The sequence below is a fragment of the Adiantum capillus-veneris genome, chromosome 11 (genome assembly GCF_014529385.1).
Source record: "Adiantum capillus-veneris isolate H3 chromosome 11, ASM1452938v2, whole genome shotgun sequence".
Lineage (NCBI taxonomy): Eukaryota > Viridiplantae > Streptophyta > Polypodiopsida > Polypodiales > Pteridaceae > Adiantum > Adiantum capillus-veneris.
The window spans coordinates 81,078,546-81,102,273 of NC_140941.1; the positions used below are offsets into that span (position 1 = coordinate 81,078,546).

Genomic DNA, 23,728 nt, shown 5'->3' on the forward strand with positions numbered 1-23,728 from the left:
CCTTGAGCGCCCGGCTTACAAAACCAGAGCTAATTTGTCATCCCTAATTCCCGCCGCCACCTTCCGCTCAAAACAGCGTAAGCAGGCCTTCGCAAACCAGTACAGACCGACCGTAATTAGGTTTTTGATCTGCGGACGCAGACGCACTAGTATAACAGTTACACAGGTCTCTCTACATCCAGTGCTTTGCTCTCTCTCTCTCTCTCTCTCTCTCTCTCTCTCTCTCAGATTGCAAAATCTATCAGCTTCGCCATATCTGCAGCTTCGGACATGAAAGCCCAATATGGGAGCGGCGCAGGAGATCATGGGGATCGAACCTTGCTCGATGACACGTCGTCGGCTCCCCTCTCTCTCAAGGCTCGAGAAACGGACTCCCTTTCGCTCAAACGCATTTTTGAGCAGCAGCTGCAGCAGAAACGGCGCTCTTTAAATTTTACTGTTCATTCAAGCTCAGCTATAACCAACGATTCAGATATCAATGGTGATAGTCATGACTGTCAAGCTGCCATTGAACCTGCAGCTGCGGCTGCCGATCAGCCGGACCTGGACCTCAAACTGGCGCCTCTTTCTACCTCCTACACGGTAAAATTACACACACATGTTCTCTCTCTCTCTCTCTCTCTCTCTCTCTCTCTCTCTCTCTCTCTCTCTCTGACCCGTATACCTCTTGAACTGATCAGATGGTTAACAACCTGCATATTGCTGACCGTAACGTCGGCAGCGGCCCACTCACCATGTTCTACGCCGGCACTGTTCGTGTATATGAGGATATCCCCGCAGCCAAGGTACGCTAATAATCCCACATACACATTGCTTGCCCATTGATCGTCTCTCACGAACCTGCTTGCGAATTATTGATGTCATGAATATTAAACATCGCAATATTTATATGTGCATGCAGGCACAAGCCATCCTGCTTCTGGCTTCTGGAATTAGTGGAGCAGATTCATATCGAGCAAGCTGCACCAATAAAAGTGCACACATTATAATTAAAAGCAGACCTGAAACACCATCATTAGTACTACCCACTCAGAATATTGCTGAGACAGCTGCTGCTGCGCACGCACCTACAAGTAGCAGACCTGCAAAGGCTTGCCGTCGTTCCCAAGCTGGTAAGTTGAATGGTCAATATAAGCAAGCGTATGTGCTGCCCGCGGGTTTGAGCTCAAGATGAGGTAGGGAGGGCTGGCTAACTCCTAGATGGTCTTAGTGGTCTGTACTATATGTATTAGCGCATGTGCAGCGGAGCTAATTAAGTATATTAATGGTATACCTGTACCAAGGCACAGAACATGGTCCCGTGTTCACATTGCATACACCACTTCTAAGATCCAGCCAGTAAACCAAACCAAGCTCGCATACGGGATTTGAACCCACAACCTCCTGGCCCAGGTTTTGGGTCCCATGGGCTAACCACCTTACATGCACGCCATCATGTACGCTTCTTCATTTTCATGATCTTATATTGTCAGCCAACATGCATTGCTCAGGTTTTGGGCGTTTAATTCATGTCCGAGTTTAGTTTTAATGTGACACCTACGGCTACGATTGCCCTAGTTTTGGTGCATGGACTTTGGGGCCATGAATCCCCTCACCACTTCTCATTTAATGCTTTGTGTTATTTAGTCTTGAGCACCAGGCTGCTTTATCACGAGGGGGAGGGGTGTGTACATTAGTGTCTGTGGATATGTATAATAGTGTATGTATATATATTTATGAGTGTGTGTGTGTGTGTGTGTGTGTATAGAGAGAGAGGATTCGTCCCACAAAGATGGTCGGCACCACACTACTCTAGCTCTAGCAGGGTCTATATGGGTGAGTAAGAGCAAAGATTGATGTAGATGGCTGAGACACCTTCACTAAGTGGGAACGTTCTCTTATGAGACAAGCAGTGAATTTGTCAGTAATTACTCAGGTAATTACTATGGTAAACCCAAGGTGTATAAATAGGGCTCATTACATTGTAATCGGGTTGGCATTTGGGTTAGCATTTCGGTGGCATTTGTACTTGAGTTGTCAATCATTGGTAGTTGTTGTCGGCTGTACTCTATCTGTAAATCACATCATACTTAAGCTGGTGTCACACTGGGACAGGCGTCCCCCCTTCTTTCACGAGCATGGCCGTCCCTTTCATGTCACACTTGGCTTTAGTTAAAAAGTGTCCATCAGCTTCAACAAACCAGCTTTGGCCACTTGGTAGAGCTACCGGCTCTCACGTTGACGCGCACAGTTCAAGTCGAATCGTTGGCATTAGCGCCTTGCTTTTTGTCAGATGGCCGCACCTTTAGAAACTTGGGCGGGCATGCAAGGCCGTCCCTCTGACAGGGTCTCGCGGCCATGTTTTACTTTTCGCCCCAGCCAATATGCGGGTGCCATCTCAGCATGGGACGCTTTTGCCCGCCCCAGTGTGACACCAGCCTTACTGTAATCTTTCATCTGTAATTCCAATCACGGCAAATATTCCAGTCACACTTACTCTGTGTCCAGTACTGTGAATCTGAATCTGAATATTATTCTCAGTACATGGTTTGATTCTCATTCCAGTAGATAAATTCCAGCTCAGTTTCTGATTCTCTGTCTAGTCGACTGTCTAGACTAACACATCATCAATAGCCGAAATCTTCTAACACTGGAATTGGCTATCTCAAGAGATCAGCTCCAATTTCATTTTGGCGATCACGATGGCTCGAGCTGAAGCTCGTTGACTGAAAGGCTCTTCTCCCAGTTGGAAGTTTTCAGCAATAACACCCAAATCAAGTCGTGGCCGGAAATCCACCATCCATGTTGATCCTATTCTTGAGGAGTCGGGAAGAGAGTTTGACCCTAAGCAAGAGAAGGTGACTGACATTGAGGCTCAGGAGGAGCATAGTCAGGCTGATGAGACGCAGGGCTCACAGCAGTCCAGTCATTCTCGACGCAGACGGGCAGAAAGGGAAGCACGGAAAGCCAAGAGTTCTCGGTCCCGACAGGGGGATGAGGGTACCAAGGGAAGTAAAGGCAGTCACCGCACTTCTAGCCGACAGCCCAAAGGGAACACGGAGACACAAACCAAGATTGAGTGGGATGCTGACACTGACAATTGCAAGAAGACTTCCAAGCACCGTTCTGAATCTAGGAAGAGAAGCGACAGAATCAGTGGTAATCGAAATGATTACTCATCTTCTCTGAAAATTTCTTTTCCAATATTCAAGGGAGGTAAGAAGGATGATCCAGACATTCAAATACAGGCTTTTGATCAGTATGCTGAACTGAGTATTCCGACAACAGAGGGGATGAAGATATCCTCTGTGAACTGGATAAGATCAAGTAGCGGAATCTATCAGTCCGAAGTTATGTGGAAAAGATCAAGGAGCTAACCAGGCAGTTACAGGAACCTCCATTCGAGAAGAGGTTGCGTGCATGGTTTCTGAATGGTTTCTGAAGCAAAAAGCTTAGGGAGCAGGAGGTACCAGCTCCAACCAAGAAATTCAATGATTTGGTACAAAGGGCACTGAAGCTGGAACAGCAAGCCAAGAAGGAAAAGAGTCACAAAAAGAGAAGATCCAGTAGCAGTAGCTCTGCTACTGAGAGTTCTGATTCCAGTGAGGTGTCCAATAGCTCTAATGAACGATCCAAGAGAAGTCAAAGAAGGGATCTTGGACCAAGAAAATTGAAGAAATGGCTAGACAGATTGCCGAGATTAGCCACACCAGACAGCCAGTTCGAAAGATGGAGACTTGGTGTTCGAAATGCAAATCCAAGGACCATATCTCCAACGAGTGTCCACAATGTACTTACTGTAAGGCTTTTGGTCATTTATGGAACAATTGTGGTATCAGGATTCATCACTTTAAGAAGGGCAAAAACCTGTCAGTGGTAGCCTATACTGAACCCGCCAAAGTATCTCAAGAGAAGAGACCAGGTACAGTTGTACTGGTCAAGGACGTGGCCGATTCCAAATGGGTATGGACCGAGGCAGAGGGCATGGCAACTTCCAGAGTCGGAGCATGAATTGCTACACTTGTGGGAAGTACGTCCATTTCGCAGCCCAATGCCTAGACGCACCTGCACCTACTGCTACTGAGGCTAAGGCACTAGAGCTAGTCCTAGTACGGGTAGTCACAAGAAGCAAGGGTGTAGTAATTGAAGAAATTCTAGATACTTCAGAAACACCAGTCACTACTAACAACCCAATGCCGAGACGCACCTGCATCTACTGCTACTGAGGCTAAGGCACTAGAGCCAGTCCCAGTACGCGTAGTCACAAGAAGCAAGGGCGTAGTAATTGAAGAAATTCCAGATACTTCAGAAACACCAGTCACTACTAACAGTAGCAAGTGGGCTCAACACAGGAAAATTTGGAAGGCGAAGGGTAAAGAGAAGGTGGTAGATGAATGGCAAGAGCAGAGAGAACTAGCGGCTAAAATCACGGAGGATTTAGCCAAGAAGCAACCAAAAAGTTCTGAAGCTCGAGTCATTTAGAAGATACCAGCCCAATCAATTGAGAAAGATCAGTCAATACCGGGCATACCTGAGACCATGCTGGCTGTGGTACAAAGAATGGCTGATGATCGAAATGAGAGTTGATGGAAGGATTGGAAGCACTGCAAAAGAGGAATGGCAGTGTGAAGATACAACCAGTTCTTCGAGCTCTGACAACCAAACTGACCAAGAGAGAGAAGAAATCCATGTTAAAATTTGTGATAGAATTCAGAAGTTGACTGTAGAGCTGGAGGATATCAGAAAAACCTTGCCTGAGGTGGCAAACTTCATCAGACAGTGCAGGAAAGCTGAAGCGGAGACCAGAACAGTGGACCTGACAGCCATCCGAGATGATGAAGTTCCGCTCATTCAGGTGGACTACAAGGTTAAGAAGCAATGGGAACCTCTTTCAAGTGTTATCTTGGATGGAGGAGCAGGAGTCAATATAATGGGAGTTCATCTCCAGCAGAGAATGGGTATCACAAATCTAAAGCCAACACCATTTAAAGTGCGAATGGCAGATCGCAGAGTGGTACAAGCTACGGGCATGATTGAAAATATGTAGATAAGAGTAGGCAGGAAAAAATTTAAAACCATCTTCTTAGTTCTGGATGTGCAAGGGGCATATGGGATGTTGCTAGGGTGCCCATGGTTGAGAACAGCACATGTTGTTCATGACTATGCAAATCAAACCTTAACCATAGAAGGGGCCAACGGTAGAATTCAGTTCGAGACGAACAATACTAGGAGCTGGAGAAAAGAACTGAGGCCGAAGAAGTTATGCCAGAAGTACACAGCCAAGAAGATCGAACGAATGTTAGCAGCCCTGAACATATTCCCTTTAGTAGAGATTGACTTGAATGCAGTTTTACTGAATAAAGAGCAGGCCGACAAGCTAAAAAAGCAATTCCCCGATCAGTTTACTGAAATCAACACAGGGGAAAGATCAATTCAGTTAACTGGGAGGTTGGTGGAATCAGCTAATACTGGTATGGTAGAGGAGCCAGTACGTTTTGAAGAACACATAGTGGATCAGAATGCTGATTCAGAACTAAATGGGCCATCCCGGGATTATGCTGAAGAATCGATCAAACGAAAAGGAGGCGGGCCTAGTTGGTTTCTTCAAAACGACCAAGAAGTGGAAGAATGGAACCTAGGATCGGAGGATAGTCCTAGGATGATCAAGTTCAACAAGCATCTCAACCCGGTAATGAAGGAGAAGGCACGCAGGATGTTCCAAAACTACACAGACGTATTTCCCTGGGAACACACAGACCTGAAGGGAGTGGATCCTGAAGTATGTCAGCACCGGCTACCGTTGAAGCGAGATGCTAGGCCAGTACGACTGCAAAGATACCGAATGAACCCCAACTATGCTAAAAAGGTCAAAGAGGAGATTGATAATCTTCTCATGGCTGGGTTCATCACAGAGGTGGCCAGTAGCGATTGGCTATTTCCCATAGTCGTAGTTCCCAAGAAAAATGGGAAATTGAGAGTCTGTGTTGACTATAGGAACCTCACTGCCCAAACTATCAAAGATCCATTTCCATTGCCTTTTACTGACATGTTGCTTGATGAGATCGCAGGATATGAAATGTATAGATTTATGGATGGTTACAGTGGCTATAACCAGTTAGATCGCTCCTGAAGATAGAGCGAAGACCACTTTCATCACCGAGTGGGGAGATTTCATGTATCTGGTGATGCCTTTCGGCCTGTGCAATGCACCAGCTACCTTTCAACTGTGTATGATGGAAATGTTTAATGAAATCCTTCATCGGTTCCTCGCTATCTTTATGGATGACTTTATTGTATATTCAGATGAGGAATAACACCTAGTATTCCTAGAAATGGTTTTCAAACGGTGTCAGGAGAAGCGGATTTGTTTGAATCCATTCAAATCCGTTTTCCTAGTCTGGAAGGGACAGCTAATGGGACATGTGGTTTCCCAAAATGGAATAGAAATGGCCAATGGCCAACGATATTATTCAGTGTGTTCAGCAAGCTAAAGCACCCAAAAATGCTTTAGAGTTGAGCTCTTTCCTGGGTTATGTTAACTTCTATAGAAGGTTTGTACATAAGTTTTTTTCTCAAGCGGTACCATTATATGAGCTTACAAAGAAGACCAGTAAGTTCAATTGGACTGCTGAATGTGAGGAGAGCTTCCAGAATTTGAAAAAAGCCATTATCAGTAAACCAGTCCTTAGGCAACCAAACTGGGATGTTATTTTCCATGTACATGTAGACGCTTCGGGATTGGCAATGGGGGCGATATTGGCTCAGCCAGACGGAAGGACTGATTATCCGGTTTATTTTTCGAGTCGCAGATTCAGTCAGGCTGAACAAGGATATACAACTACTGAGCGAGAAGCCCTTGGAATGGTTTTCAGTGCTACAAAGTTAAGGCATTACTTGTTGGGAAAGATGTTCCATTTTTGTGTGGACCATCAGGCTCTTCTATTTTTTATTAATAAAGTCATTATTCAAGGCAAGCTGATACGGTGGATGATGTTCCTAATGGAGTTTGAATTCAGAATTTTTCATAAGCCTGGCAAGACTCACTGTGGAGCTGATTTTCTATCAAGAAGTATGGAAGGTTATTCAGAATTACCCTTGCGGGATGAACCAGTGGACGCTGACTTATTCCAGCTAGAGACAGGAGAATCAGTTGATCGTGAATGATATGATGTTTATCAATTTCTTTCTCAAGGTGCTTTTTCAGAGGACTGGAAGAAGAACCAGAAGAAAGCTTTGGTCATCAAAAGCTTGAAGTTTACTATCATCGGAGGGTCACTCTATCGATTGGGCGTTGATGGTATAATTCGGCGTTGTGTGCCTATGGAAGGAAGAATGCAAGTTATTTCAGAAGCACATAATGGTGAATCTGGTGGATATTTTTGCAATGAAGTAACCTACAAGGAGATTCTGCAAGCTGGTCTGTGGTGCGGGCAAACACTGATTGCTGATGTTAGAAGTTTTTGTAATACTTGTGACATATGCCAAAGAATGGGTCGACCAACAGCTGCAGATATGACTCCTTTGACGCCAGTACAACCAGAAGGTTACCCCCAGGAAGAAAAAGTACATAGTAATGGCTACTTGTTATGTCACTAAGTGGGTGGAAGCTAAAGCTCTTACTGACAACACAGCCAAGTCAACTGCAAGGTTTCTATTTGAGAATATTGTTTGTCGATATGTATGTCCACTAGAGATTGTGTCAGACCAAAGAACGCATTTTATCAATGACACTATGGAAATTCTATTGGATATGCTTTCAGTCAAGCATCGGAAATCTACTCCTTATTATCCCAGATGCAATGGGCAGGCTAAAAGTAGTAACAAGACAATCAAGACTATTCTCACTAAGGTTGTGCAAAAGAAACCAAACCAGTGGGATTTGAAACTCCAGACTGCTCTATGGGCGTATAGGACAGCTTACAAGGTCACTACTGGGTTGACACCATTCAGAATGGTGTATGGCACTGAAGCTGTGGTTCCTATGGAGTTTGTTATCCCAAGTCTGAGAATGACTGTGAAGTATGGCTTAGACTTCAACCACAATCTGAAAAAGCGCCTAGATGAACTTATGCAGTTAGATGAACTCAGGCAACGGGCTATGCTGGAACAAGAAATTTTTCAACAACAAAGGAAACACTGGCATGATCGCCGAATTAAGGTTTGAGAATTTCAGAAAGGAGATTTGGTGCTTCTCTTTCAGTCTAGGCTAGGCCCGAAGAAGCCAAACCTAAAGATTGCCTGGGCAGGACCATTTGAGAGAGACTGGGTCTTCTCCAATGGTACAGTAAGACTGAAAGATTTATCTGGATTATTGTTGCCAAGAGTATATAATGTTGCAAAGATCAAGCTTTACTATTCAGAAGCTAGAGAGTCTGGGCAAGAACAAGGTACTAGGGAATTGGGAACTACAGATCAAGAGATACCAGAATCGGATATTTTTGGGCGTTTTCATGTGCAACCATTTCTAATTTCAGAACCAGTACCAGTGGAACCAAACTAGACTGATCTTAGAATCAGTACTAGTATGATCAAACCAGACTAGAAACCAGTCCCGTATCAGTGAGAACACACTTTTCAATTTTTAAGCGCCCAACGGTCAGATGACACGCCAGTAGTAATCATTTCAAGGATGGGTAGAAGTCTTGTCCAATACATGTCTGCCACCACAACAGCGATGCACACAAGTCTAGGAGCGGCGAGTGGTGGAGCTTTTATGGTGTGAACACGTATAACAGTCAGGAGAGTCGGCATTTTTTCTCACAAATCCCCTGCGCGATGATTTCCTCCCATTATTCATTTGACATCGCCAAGCTCCGAAGTATCTTCGCTACAGCTGCAGACCTCATCTTTTGAGGAGACAGTTGACTGTCAACTAGCCTTGCCAGCGACACCTGGGTACCTCTTTGACGCATCAAGTAAGTCTTCTTCTCATTCGCCTGTTTTGTCGTCTTCACAGTGTATGGGTAGGAAGAAGCGCTCAGATAAGATGCAAGAGTCTCTTGAGGAAACCCAAGCCATCATTACTGCTGCAAAGGCAAGCCTTCCCATAATTCCATACAATAAGATTCAGCGCTATGTATTCACCAACCAAGCAATGGCTTTGCTACAACTATGGGATCTACGAGCTGTTCTGCAAGCCACAAGAATCGCTTTTGACACAGACATCAAAAAGCAGGTTCTTGATTCTTTCGATGATGAAGATGGCAGTGCCATAGTGAATGGTCAAAAGGTTTCGATTACACCAAAAGACATAGCTTTTGCATTCCGGATGCCCAATCAGCCGAAGCCGTTTGTGGAGACCCCACAGGAGATAAGTATAGTCCTAAAGGAGGATGAAGCGGCTAAGCCGCAAGCGCAAGGCCAGTGGTCAAGGTATTTCAGTAGCAGGACTGGAAGCCTCTACTGCTTACAGGTTTGTGGCTGAAGCAGTAAGCCTTAAAAATAATCCAACATATGTATCTGAGAAAGTCTTTGCTATGATGTTGGCCAAGACATTGGATTCAAAGGTCTCTATTAACCTTTGTCAAATCCTGTCACACAATGTGCTTCACCAAACTTCCAAGTTAAAATCCCAGAATGTTTTTAAAGCTTGGTATGTTTGGCAATTCTTGTATTGGGCCACTGCTCCAGAGGTTCATGGACAGGTAAAAAGGGCTTGGAGTGAGAAGCCAGGTTCAGAACCCAAGAATATTGATCTATCCTCAGATGAAGAAGCGAAGGACAGTCAGACCACTCCAACTGGTCTGAAAAGGAAATCCACCGAGGAACAGGCTGGCAGTTCGAAGAAGCCAAAGACTACACTGACGAAGAGCAGTGCGTTTCTGAAACAGATAGAGAGTCAGGTCAAGACTGTGAATACTGAAAAGGCTATAGTGAGCCAAACTGACAAACAACCTGTTCAGAATACTGTGGATCACCAGTCAGTAGGACATAGAACAGTTGCTACTAGCACTGACAAAGATTAAGCGAAAGCATCAGCTTCAGAAAAGGTATCCGAACAGTCGGCTATGGACAAAGTACGACTACACAAAGGCAAAGGAAAAATGGACAAAGGCAAAGTCCCAGCTTCTTCAACTTTATCGGGTGGTCTGTCTATTCCAAATAATGAACAAACTTTGCACCTAGTAAAGAAGGACAGGTTTGTAGAAGATGCAGACCCATCCACTGAAAGGGCGTCTTCTTCTACAGAAAGCTGATTATGCAGCCTTACCTTATATAGATTTTTCAGTCTCAAATCAAAATCAGACAAGGGAATTTTTCAGAAATTTTAGAATCTTGCCAAAATTCAAGAAAGGAGGGAAGGATGTAGACGGCTAAGACAGCTTCACTAAGTGGAAACGTTCTCTTATGAGACGGACAACGAATTAGTCAGTAATTACTGAAGGGAGCTCTAGCCTCTTACTAAGGCCCTCTAAGTTTCAACTTTGTACCTCAAAACTCCTTAGATCTTAAACATTTGTGGGGGTGGGTGTGTGTGTGTGTGTGTGTGTGTGTGTGTGTGTGTGTGTGTGTGTGTGTGTGTGTGTGTGTGTGTGTGTGTGTGTGTGTGTGTGAGAGAGAGAGAGAGAGAGAGAGAGAGAGAGAGAGAGAGAGAGAGAGAGAGAGATGTACTAACCAAGTGCCATTACAACTTCAGAACTTCCATTTGCAAGGAAAGCATCACTTACACGCTTTTTGGAGAGGAGAAAAGAAAGGTACGTGCCTCACCAAACTACAAACCAAAGTTATCTTTGGAGCTTAAGGATTTGTTTTTTGATTTAATCACACATATAAGTCTTGATACAACTGGATTTTTCTCTCTGCAGGGTCGAAGAGAAAGCAGTGGTTGCTAATAAAGGTACATCTTCTTCAATAGAACCTCCTCCAAAAAGACCATGCTTAGCATCTTTGTTGGACCAATCCTAAACCTTAGTTTTTCTAATCAATTGTAACTAGAATATCCCATTTATACCTCGTAAAAAATGACCCTATTTGCATTTTTAATCAAATGTTAAGGACCCCTTTATAGCTAAGCATTATAATTAGATGTTATCTCACCATAAAATAGCCCTCTAATTGATGAAAACAAATTATTCTTGAATAAGATGTGAATGGGTCCCTTGTAGGTGGTTGAGTGTACTCCCTTTACTCTTTATATTGCATAAGTCAATAAAACCATGAATTTTGTGATACCTCGAATATTCCTCATTATTGTAAGTGCACCCAGATATTCAACTTGGCTTTATTACTTCAATATATGGTCCACACCATACACTCATCATATTGACTACAAATACCAATTCATAAGTCGTTTCCTACTAGCAAGGTCTTTATTTTCAAGTCAAAGTCCATTGTAAGAATTACAAAAATGGATTTTAAAATTTCATTGAGGGAGTCTTTTGTCAATTCTAAGTAAATCTTATAATATTTTCAAACAAAATGCTCATGGAGTGCCCTTCCTCTACCTCGTGTTCCCTATGAGATGCAATAGAGTAGAAAGGCCAAGGATCATGGGCGGCTCAAGAGGGAGGCCCGCAGTAGATCCATCCCTTATGGGCCGAATCCTCTCTTTTTTTTTGGCTTTGGGAGGTCCATCCCTCCCACTTCTTCTCAGAGAGTTGAATGGGCAGCAAGATTCCTGGGATGTCTTTTGGCATGTTTGGTGATTTATGGTAGGATCCACCTATCATGGTGGAACCAAAGGACATCATTCAATGGGTGGGCGCCCTTCAAATTTTTTTATGATGTGTTGTTGTTGGGTGGACTCGGGAGATGATTCTAGCGATCTCTTTGTCCCTCTCTTGCTCAGGGCCACATTTGGTTGGAGCGGATCGTTGGGCTTCTAGGCATTCGATTCCATTTGTGATACTTCATCCCATAATGTTTACTTTATGGTTTGTTTTTCGGTTTATCCACTTTTGTCCTTGTGTGAGGAGGCCGGTGCTAATGGCAACCTCACAGGTCATTCGAGCATCAATTGAAATGTTGTACGGGTTTCCGGATTCCCTATAAAAATCGTGGCTTTTTGGACTTCTATGAAAACGTTTGTAGAGCCTTGGCTACGTATGGATAGGGCAATGCATGTAATTATCCTAGGCATTTAATATCATTATTCATTGTGTGGGTATTTCCTATTAAAAAAATATGTTCTCTTTAGATTTAAAAGTTTGAAAAAATAGGAATTTTTTTGCATATGAAGACATTCAAAGGGGGTGTTTAAGGCTCTATAGAAAGCCTTTAAGAAGTGCTCTAATCTAGTTAGGAATGTGGAGCCCTGAATTGTGTATTATACTCCCTCAATGCACTTAGCATGCTTGAGGATAATTGTACCTCTCTTTCTTGGAATAATATAAATCATCCACTCACAATTGTGAGGACGGTCAAAAGTAAAGGGGAAAAATAAAGAGAAGATATTTATGAGATACACCAATTTCAAAGGATAACAGTCTTACTAGAATAGCCACAAACCAATTTTCTTGGATGGTCAAAAATAGCTCAAAATGCCACATCAATGACGGTGCCATTGTTGCCTAAGTAGAGAGGAAGGTTTTAGAGCCAGGAATGATCTTATTTGGGCATATAAGCAAGGAGATACAACCATTCCATTACAGGGAGCTAGTGCAGCCCGCTGGTGCTGCTTCCACTACATGGTTGAGGTTGTGAGGCCTCCAATTAGGGTTTTCCCTTCTCAAATAACTACTTCGACTTCTCCAATGAAGTACTAAAGCTTCCATAAAATGATCACGATGAATAATCTAAGCGTAAATTTAGGGTTTTTAATAGGTCGAATGAGCACTGCATCTATGCAATTGGGAGTGAGGCTACACATAATCTTCACACACACAAGAGTTTTGAGTTAATCTTCGTTCCTATTCAAAGTGGAGCTTTCATGGCTGGAGTTTTGTTCTTTTTATTGTGTTTTTAGCTTCAAATCATCTACGCCTTTCTTGATTTTGCTACAAATCCTCACAGTCAGAGGCCTGACCCTTTCCTAGTCACACTGCACACTTCTTCACAACAGATGCCATGGTTGTAGGTGTGTACATACCTTGCCGGACAGGCGAGGAAGAGTACGTGGCACCATTGCATGTTCAACACATTACAGCATGCCTAATTTTCTTTAGTAATGTACAAATGTCAAGTGTTTCAAAGTGGCACGCTCGTTTTACCTAGAAAGTTCAATGTGAGCGATCTTGGCCAAAAATAGCAGCTTTCATGCGCGGGTATAAAAGACGTGTCCAAAATTACCAAGTGGGAAAATGAGGTTCAACATTAAATTTGAGCTACAAGGTAATTTTCCACAAAATAGGGGAATTTTTCCAGTTCGTTTGGGCATTTTACGGACACAAAGGGCCATTTCTAGGCTAAAAAGGGCTAAACATGGTAAAAAATAGACTAAAAATAGCACAAAATGGCTCACAATTCCACATTAACAATGGTTCCATTGTTTCTAAAGTTGTGAAGGAACTTATAGAGCCAATAATGAGCTCATTTGGGCATATAAGCAAGGAGATACAACCCATACAGGTACAACTTGTATGGGTAATCCAGGGTGCTATTGTAGTCCCGTGCTGCTTTCACTACATTTTCAAGGCTATGAGGCCTCCAATTAGGGTTTTCCCTCCTCAAATAACTACTTGGGCTTCTCAAATGAGGTTCTGAAGCTTCCATGAAATAGTCACGATGAAGAATCAAACGTCAATTTAGGGTTTTTAATAGGTCGAAAGACCACTGCATCTATGCAATTGGGAGTGAGGCTACACCTAATCTTCACACACACACAAGAGTCTGAATTTATTATTGGTTATTTTCAAATTGGATCTTTCATGGCTGGACTTTTGTTCAATTTAGTCTGTTTTTAGCTTCAAATCTTCTACGCCTTGCTTGATTTTGCTACAAATCCTCACAGTCAGAGACCCGACGCTTGCCTAGCCGCATTGTGCACTTCAGGACAACGTTTGGCATTCCATAGAAGTGCTCTTTCATATGTATGACAAACATGATTGATCACAAGATCTTTTCAACAAGTTTAAGGAGAACTTTTAACTACTTAAAAATTACTCAAGGCAACAATGATTTACACTCATATTACTCATTACATGGCATTCTTCAAGCACGCTTATAATTAAAAAGAGTTGTGTGATTGTTTACTTTGCTTATTAACAACTTTGCAACACATCATTTTCAACCATTTACCATACGTTTTTCAAAATTATAGAAACTTAGGCATATGTATTACCCAAGGGTTGGAAAGGTATCATTACATAGCTTTGAATAATTATTTCGGGCACACAAAGAATGGTAGCTCTAGAGACAAGGAAAATGGTTCTAGAATACCTATTTTAATGTTTCTATCACATAATTTCTCGTCACATGTAGCAAAAGCAAGTATTAGACTCTTCAAAAATAGCACATGCAATTATGCATTTACAAAAAAATAAAATCAAAGGATCAAAGGCATTCAATCACTCAAGTGTTCATGAAGGCTTTTCAAAGAAAGTGGAGAGAGACAATAAAATGTGTGAGTTATACGTGGAGCAAAAGATGTTAAGTGTATAACACAACATGCATAGGTCACAATTTTACACAAATGCTGATTTGTTTTTTGACTTGTTGACAATTTACATATATCTTTGGGAAATTTGTGTATGTATGTGATCATTAACACTGGTCTTGTAATGGGCCATAAAAGTGGATGGAGCCACTAAAGTGGCTCATGTAGGGATTTAATATTTACATAATTACCTAAAATTTTGTGTGATCACAAGGTCTTATTAACATATTTACATAATCACACTTAACATGATCACAAATAAGCTAGTTGAGAGCAACCTGGAAACTCACAAAAATCTCGCCAGGAAATTTAGTTTTTCATCTGGGCCCGTCGAGCATTTACATTTTCCTTTTGGGCCCACCAGTAAAGCCCTAATTCCCAGCGAGCCTGTAATTCTATATATATAGGGCCCTCATCGGCTCCACTGGGTATTATTTCTTGAGCCACTTAGAGAGAGAGAGAGAGAGAGAGAGAGAGAGAGAGAGAGAGAGAGAGAGAGAGAGAGAGAGAGAGAGAGAGAGAGACGATCGCCTTTGTAGGTACGCCGAGAGGAGAGGGGGTCATGTGGGAGCATGCTCTACATCGCAGTGTGCAGTAGTAGCAGAGTACCTGACCACATGACCTGGGTGTGTGCGTTGTTGGAGCTATATATGGCTCACTCTACTCAAGTTGGTCTCACCTATATATTTGTATCTTGTTCTTAATATAAATCAGTCTTTGGGAGTGTACATGGTGTGTCTCTTATCTCGTCTCTCTCTCTTTCTCTCTACATCTCAACATGATATTAGAGTAGTAACGATCATGCGACGATTCAATTCATGATGACAAAACTGCGTATGCGTATGCGATTTGCATGTAAGAGTCAAAATTGCTACAAATTTTATTTTTTAGGATTGATTCTTGTTAATTCTATTTGTTTTGTGCTAAGAGAATGTGATTAGTGTTTTGTGTGGTGTTTGTTGCAAATCGATATGGTGAATCATTGATTCATTTTCTTGTTGATTTGTCTTTTGACATCCTCAACTTCGTCTCAATTTTTGAGGGTCTTCTACTCAAAATTTGCAGAAACAAAAAAGGGCAATGGCCTTTTTTATCCAAAACTTCTTCATCTCCTCGAGCTCTTCGATTTGAGTTCTAGGTTTGCATCAATTGGAGTTCGCAACTTTCATCCTCGTGCGTCTTCGTGAAGCGTCCGCGATTGTTTTTCTAATTTTGTTTTCAACTTTGTTGAGCAAATTTATCTTTTTGCTATTCATATTGTGGCCATGAATCTTGAGTTTCACGTCACTCTATTTTGAGGACTCTTTTATTATTAACATCTCATTTTCCCTGCTTTTTTGGGTGACGTCCCTCACATCTTTGGACCTTTATTGAGCATCATTTTTGTGTTTATCATTGGGAGAACACATTCGCCATATTTCTCTCATTCTCAATTGCAGTCTTCACCATATATGGTGTGCAGATTCTGCGATCTTATCTTATACGTCTTCTCACAACCAAATATGGCTATGACTATTCTCGTCAAGTACGGTTTTCCTTCTGGCCAGCGTTCTGTTCCTCCTTTCCAAGGCCAAGGATTTCCAAGCTAAAAAGCAAAGATGTTGTTAATTCTTTAAGGTGATGAACTCGATAATTTTTCCCTTGGAAACCATGTATATCCACCTCAGCCTGTTGATACGGATCATGACAACATGCTTATCACTGAAGAACTTGTATTTGAATATTGGCATGTTGCGTACACAGATTGGCAACGATGTGATAAAGCACCTCGTTGATATATTCTTTCAGCTCTTACCGATTCCCTTTGGCTTTATGTGTATAGACTACCTACTTTCCACAATGTATGGAAGTATCTTACTCTGCAAAGTTTCAAAAGAAATATGTTACAGAAATACTTTATTTGAGAGGTTTTCTTAACAAATTACAATATGAAGTTGGTATTGCCATGATGGGACATATTGAGTCTTTTAAATCTATTATTAATCAATTTGCTATTGTTGATCATCCTACTCCACAAAAATAATTGATTACACTTCTCCTTGACACGGTGAAGGAATCTTCTTATGATAATATTGTTACCATTCTTTCTAATAAAGATGGTCTCGATTTTGACCAAACCTGCATGTCTTTAATTGAATACTCTCAACACTTCTCCTTGACACGGTGAAGGAATCTTCTTATGATAATATTGTTACCATTCTTTCTAATAAAGATGGTCTCGATTTCGACCAAACCTGCATGTCTTTAATTGAATACTCTCAACATCAAGAATGAAGTAATGTTGTTCATGATACAATTATGATTTCACAAGAGGAGACTAAGTCACAACAGATGGAACATGCTTTTTATGCTTAAAGGCGTTCATTTCAACAAGGAAACCGCAGAGGTGGCCATCGCAATAATATTTTATCTCATCTCAAATTTCCTAGTAAGCAATGTTCTTACTACAACAGAAATAGCCATACTAAAGAGAATTGTTGGACACGTCAATATGATGAAGAACACAATATTACCACTAAACAAACACGTTTATCTAGAGACTCTTCTTCTTCTTGTGAATATTGTGGACGATTTGATTATCCCACTCATATGTGATATAAGCGTCGATTCGATACAGATCGTAATAGAGCATATGCTACTGAATATTGAAACAATATTGTACCAAAAACAAGATGCGTCCTATGTTTAGTTTCTCTAGACTGAATACTTCATGTACGTGATGGATCACTTTTTATTGTTGATTTTGGTGCTACAAAAAATATGACATATTAGTCTAAGTGGCTCCATAACCATCATCCACTACTAGTTCAACGTGTTGTTTATCTTGCTGATGATACGACTTGTCAAGTAAAGGGTATTGGAGATCTATATCTTGGTACCTTATCTTCTTCCACTCGAGTTTTGTGAAGAGTATTACATGTACCAAATCTTCAACGTAATCTTCTTTCAGCTGCTAGACTTATTGATCTTGGTCTCTTTGTTGGATTTGATCATACCAAATGCCGAAATGAGAAAGATGGATAGGCTATAGCCACTGCTCCTCGTAACAGTGATTTGTTTAAACTCTCTCTCAATGATGTTGTAGCAAATTTTTTCACTACTCCAGATGATAATGATTGCAAAGTATGACATCATCGTTTTGTTCATGCTGATTTCTCAAAACTCCTTGATCTTTAGCGTCATGATCTTATTCATGGCATGGATCTTAAAGCTCATCCCCATATGGAAATTTGTGAGTTTTGTGATCTTGGGAAACATAATCGTAAACCCTTTCCTCTCTCAAGTACAACTCATTCTCATGACATATTGGATATTATTCATACTGATATATGTGGACCTCTACCTTCGTCGAGATCACAATATTGCTACTTCATTGATGATTTCTCGCGATATACGATTGTATTTCTACTTAGACAAAAATTTGATGCCTCATCTATTTTCAAACAATTCCAAAAGATTGCAGAACTTTAAATTGGTCATCACCTCAAGAAGCTTCATAGTGAGAAAAGAGGCAAAAATATTTCTCAAGAGTTTGTGAGTTACTGTGCTAACAGTGAAATGAACACACTATTCTATATTTACCTCAATGGAACGGCATTGCTAAACGAAAGAATCACACCTTTCTCAATGTTGTAAGATGTATATTGATTCATTCTGGGTTATCTCGTGTTTTTTGGGCTAGAGCTACTTTGACAGCAATAATTATTTAAAATCATCTTCCTACTGATGCACCCTCTGATAAGATACCCATCACAGCATGGACATGTCACATTCCTTCTGTATCTCATTTTCGAACCTTGGATGTATTGCTTATATTCATGTTCCCAAAGAAACACAAACAAAGGTCGATGCTCCTGGTCTTAAATTGGATATTCAGACACTTTCAAAGTCTACAAATTCTATGACCATTCTTCCAAGAAAGTTATTGTGAATCGTGGTGCTACTTTTAACCAACAGCTTATGGAAGGCTCATGGTCCATGGATGATTTTGATGATACTAAATAGTTGCTTCAGGATTTTCCATTTCTTTCAAATGATTAAACTCTTCCTATAGAGCAGCTTTTCTCTTCACAACCATCCATTCCGAACTTTGCCAATGATGATATTGATATTTTTGTTGATGTACCTATTGATTTTGAACATGGTTCACGTCATGTTTATGATGATGATATAGTTGATAATGCTTTCTCTACTTCTGAAGATCCCGTTACTTATAATGAAGCTATTTCTTCACCACAAAAGAGGCTATGGAAGCAAAGTACAATTCTCTTATCTCTAAAGGTACATGGATACTAAATGAACCACCTCCTGGTCGTACAGCTATTACGTGTAAGTAGGTGTATAAGAAAAAGGTAAAAGCAGATGGATCTTTTGACAAGTTCAAGGCACGTTGAGTTGCAAAAGGTTACTACCAGGTTGTTGGTGTTGATTATCAAGAGACCTTTTTACCAATTGTTCACGTTACAAGTGTTCCAGTTTTATTGGCATTTGTTGTTCAATTTGACTTAGAAGCTTATCAAATGGATGTGCAAAATTATTTTTTGAATGGTGATTTGGAAGAGGAAACTTATATGAAACAGCCAGAAGGGTTTATTATTTCAAGTAAAGAATTGAAGACCTTGTTGCTCAACTCCATAAGGCACTATATGGTCTCAAACACACTTCGCGAGCCTGGTATAAAAAAGTTGATCTTTTTCTCACCTCTAAAGGATTCATCTCTTGCTCTTTAGACCCCAGATTATACATAAAATGATAGGTAGTAGTTTTGTGATTCTTGCTCTTTATGTGGATGATATCATCCTTGTTTCCAATAATTTGGGATTTCTTCAGCAAGTGAAAAGTTGTTGTCTTCTGCATTTGATATGGTGGACCTTGGAGATATTCACTCGTGTCTTGGCATTGAGATTCAACAGAACTGTACAAAAGGTATTTTATTCCTTCAACAATCAAAGTTTTTTGGAGATACTATTCAAAAATTTGATATGGAGTCTGCACATTCGGCCAACATACATTGTCTTACGAGTTCTATGAAGAAAACTTCTAACAGTGGCAGTCAACTTGTCGCAAATCAACCTTATGCTAACTTGATTGGATATCTTCATTTTATTGGCGTGAACATTCGTCTTGCTATTTTATTTGTTGCTAATTATCTTCGAAAACATCTTGCACGTCCTTCTCTTAAGCATTGGTCTACAGCAAAACATGTACTGAAATACTTAAAAGGCACTACAGATTTTGGTTTGGTCTATCGAGGACAATTGACATCGGATTCTATGCAGCATCTTTCTTTTGGGTTATGCGGATACAAACTGAGCAAGCTCACATTTATCTATGCAATCTACTAGTGGAAATTGCTTCTTTATGAATGGTTGTCTTGTTTCTTGGACTAGCAAGAAACAACACTGTATTGCAGTTTCTACGACTGAGTCAGAATATGTTGCGGTATCACTTGTAGCTTGTGAGCTGATCTGACTTTGACAAATGCTGATTGATATTGGTGATCACTCTCCTCTTTCTAGAACATCCTTGCGGTGTGACAACTCAAGTGCTATTAGTCTTGCAAAAGACTATGTTCAACACATAATAAGTCAAAGCACATTGTTGTCCATTATCATTATGTCAGGTATGAAGTACGCAAAGGCACCATAATGGTCAAACACTATCCAAGTGACTCAATGATTTGCAGGTATTCTTACCAAAGGCCTCAACAGTCACGTTTCATCTTCTTGCGCTTGGAGCTTGGAGTTTCTTTGATGTCACTCTTTCTAGATTAGCTTCTTTGCTATTGTAATAGCTTTGTACATATGACATTGTAGTCCTATAGGTACCATGCACTATGCACACTCCACACTTGCACATTGTGATCTATGAGTCACTTGTTTATTTGTACATAGATACACAATCCACTTTCACATCATCATTGTTGGTTCATATTCTCACATTGTGTAGGGGCTTGGGTTTTCCCTTGAACTCCCCAAGGGTTTTTTTCATCCAAAGATAGAGACCTTTGTTTAAGTGGGGGTGTTGCAGCTATATATGGCTCACTCTGTTCAACTTGGTCTCACCTATATATTGGTATCTTGACCTCGATATGAATCAGTCTTTGGGAGCGTACATGGTGTGTCTCTTATCTCATCTCTCTCTCTTTCTCTCTACATCTCAACATGCGTTGTGTGGTAGCGTTCCTTTTGTTGTATTGTACATCAGTTAAAAGGTAGCATACCACACAATGTGAGTGTGTACATAAGCTGTTTTACGGAACAGTGCTTACTGTTCAGCTTATATGTGAAGCTACTCAATAAATGGCTTCTCTATATATGGAACCTAGGTCCCCTCTATATATACATCATCTCATGTGTGTATTCTACACACTTTGGGGTTCTATTTATGTGCTCTCTCTTTCTCTCTCAACATGGTATCAGAGAAGGACGTTTTTGTTTACGCTTTTTCTCCTGATTGAAAACTATTTTGCATAACTACCCTCATGAGGCATCGGAATTGATGTGGTCTACAACTTTGCAGAAGAAAGTTTTTTCAAATTCTACACCGATTTTGAGTTATCGTTCGCGGACTGTGTACATGCCTGAAAAGCAACTTCGGGGAATGTTTTTTATTTTTCTCCTCATTGAAAATTATTTTTCAGAAACTACCCGCGTAAGAAACTACCTGCACAACGCACCGGAATCGATGTGTTCTACAACTTTGCAGAAGAAAGTTTTTTCAAATTCTGCACAGATTTTGAGTTATTGTTCACAAACTGCGTACATGCCTGAAAAGCAATTTTGCTTTTTGTTTTTTGTTTTTCTCCGATTGAAAATGATTTTGCAGAAACCCGCAATAGGCACAAAAATCGATGTGGTCTATAACTTTGCAGAAGAAAGTTTTTTCAAATCTTGCACAAATTTTGAGTTATCGTTCGTGGACTGCGTACATGCCTGAAAAGAAATTTTGATTTTTGTTTTTTATTTTTCTCCTGATTCAAAACGATTTTGCAAAAACTACAACTTGAATCGATGTGGTCTACAACTTTTCAGAAAAAAGTTTTTTCAAATTCTGCATCGATTTTGAGTTATCATTCGCGGATTGCGTGCATACTTGAAAAGCAATTTCTCTTTTTGTTTTTTATTTTTCTCCTGATTCAAAACGTCGTTTTATGTAGTATATACACATGTCATTTTCATCACGTAATCACGTATCTTGTACTTTTACGTTCGTACTTATATATTGTCGTGCGTATATATGTCATAAAAAGAGTGGCGTCGCGTACCATCTCTTATGGCATTGTGAATGTAATTATTTCACTAACGATGGTAATAATTTTCATGACTATGTTTTTTGAGTCTATGATCTATGTAGGATTGATTAAAGAATTGATTTCATGAAGACAAACTTGTTGACAATTAAAGATTTATGAAGACATGTTTGGTGATGCCATATTGATGACAAGCTACACAACAGATTCATGGAGACAATTCTGATTACGAGCTAATCGATAGTCTTTACACCTCTTTATTGAACCTTTGTATTCATTATTGTATTCGATAGGATAGGAGTAATGTAACTCCTCATAAAACATTCACTGTAAAAGGAGTGATGTAGCTCCTCATATAATATTTATTGTAAAAGGAGTGATGTAGCTCCTCATGAACATTTGTACATTCAATGATTTTTATAATATAACGGTGGGTGTATATAGAGCTGTGGGTTTTTCCCTTGATCTCCCAAGGGTTTTTTCATCCACAATTAGGGACCCTTATTTGAGCGGGGGTGTTGAGCTCAAATATATACATTATCTCATGTTTGTATTCTACACACTTTGGGGTTCTATTTCTGTGCTCTCTCAACACTTACCACGGAACATCACCTCCGTTACGCGGAACATATAATGTCCTTGTGGTAAGTATTGGATCATTGTCTGGGTACTACGTCAATAACGTGGAGATTTTAGTATCCTTATGGCGAGTCAACTTTCCTTTCCCTTTTCAAACAAACATATGGGCATTGATTGTTAACACGGCTATATGATGCTAGTATACAAGCCATTATTTCTCTTTAGATTTGGGCGGCACTCAGTCGGTAATGCGGCTAATTGAGTGTCGTTTGTTAGAAGCATTTTTTTTTACATAAATGTGGCGTTCAAGTCACTAACCCGGACGTATGAACGCATATAATTTGTATGTGCATGTGCAGTTCATTTTTTTAAGTATTAAGTATATGAAATACTTGGTCGGTAACTTGACCGTGAAGAGTATTTCATATAGAAATGTTTGAATTATCTAAAATTGTTGTTTTTAGGTGTTCTTATGAAAATATATACTATCTAATCATATTCAAAAGAATGTTTTATTCATCAATCATCGTTGCTATTTTAAATGCTACATTTACAAAAGTAATATTCACACTATTCTGTTTCTCTATGTCTATAAATAGCTAATATACTTTCAATATAAAAAGTATACGCACACATTTTACATGTAAGACATTCATTTTAATCATTTTAAAGCAAGACATTCTTGAAATTTATGAGTGGTTTGTTAAAATCGCACCAAATTTTCAATGTTTTCTCACAAAAGTGTATACTATATATCAATGTTTTAAATGGCAATATGGACATCACAATGCACATTTCTTCTACTATATCATTTTTTTTAAAAGTGATAACGTGCAAAATATAAACTCACATCTTATGTTATATGTTTTCAATCGAAACCATCAAAAGGCAAGAGGTTTTATATTTCCAAATCGATTTATGTTAAGCTTCTTGCTAGGAATCTGTGAATTGCTTTTCATGCATCATATGTAATTCAATTTGCATAAAAGACATTATATCAAGAGTTAAGTATATAGAAATTATATTGTATTCAATTAGATTTACATATTGATACGTTTGAGTTTTATGTTGAATTAATTATATTGTATTTAATAAGATTTATATATTGATATGTGTTGAGTTTCTTCTTGTATGATTCTTGGATTTTGTTTTCATATATCATATGAAATCTGGTTTGTGTAAACAAAACTAGATCAAAAGTTAAGCATATTGAAATTACATCGTCTTTAATTCAATTTACTTATTGAAAAAAGTAGATAAATTGATTGACCTTCATATTTATTCTTTATGTATATCCTATATTATGTTTTGATGCATGTGCATCGAGCTCGATCAAAGTCATATCACTTTAGATCTTTTTTTTAAAAAATTGCGTATGATTTGTG

The 23,728-nt window shown here is 40.0% G+C and overlaps 1 protein-coding gene across 1 annotated transcript; it reads left to right on the forward strand.

Moving 5' to 3' along the window:
- The first annotated feature begins 270 nt into the window (after positions 1-270).
- Positions 271-10,884, forward strand: LOC147447532 (uncharacterized). Its single transcript, XM_086524354.1, has 5 exons — positions 271-582; positions 681-785; positions 902-1,112; positions 10,616-10,673; positions 10,785-10,884. The coding sequence occupies exons 1-5, from the start codon at positions 271-273 to the stop codon at positions 10,882-10,884; spliced, it is 786 nt and encodes a 261-aa protein (XP_086380480.1).
- The last annotated feature ends 12,844 nt before the right edge of the window (positions 10,885-23,728 follow it).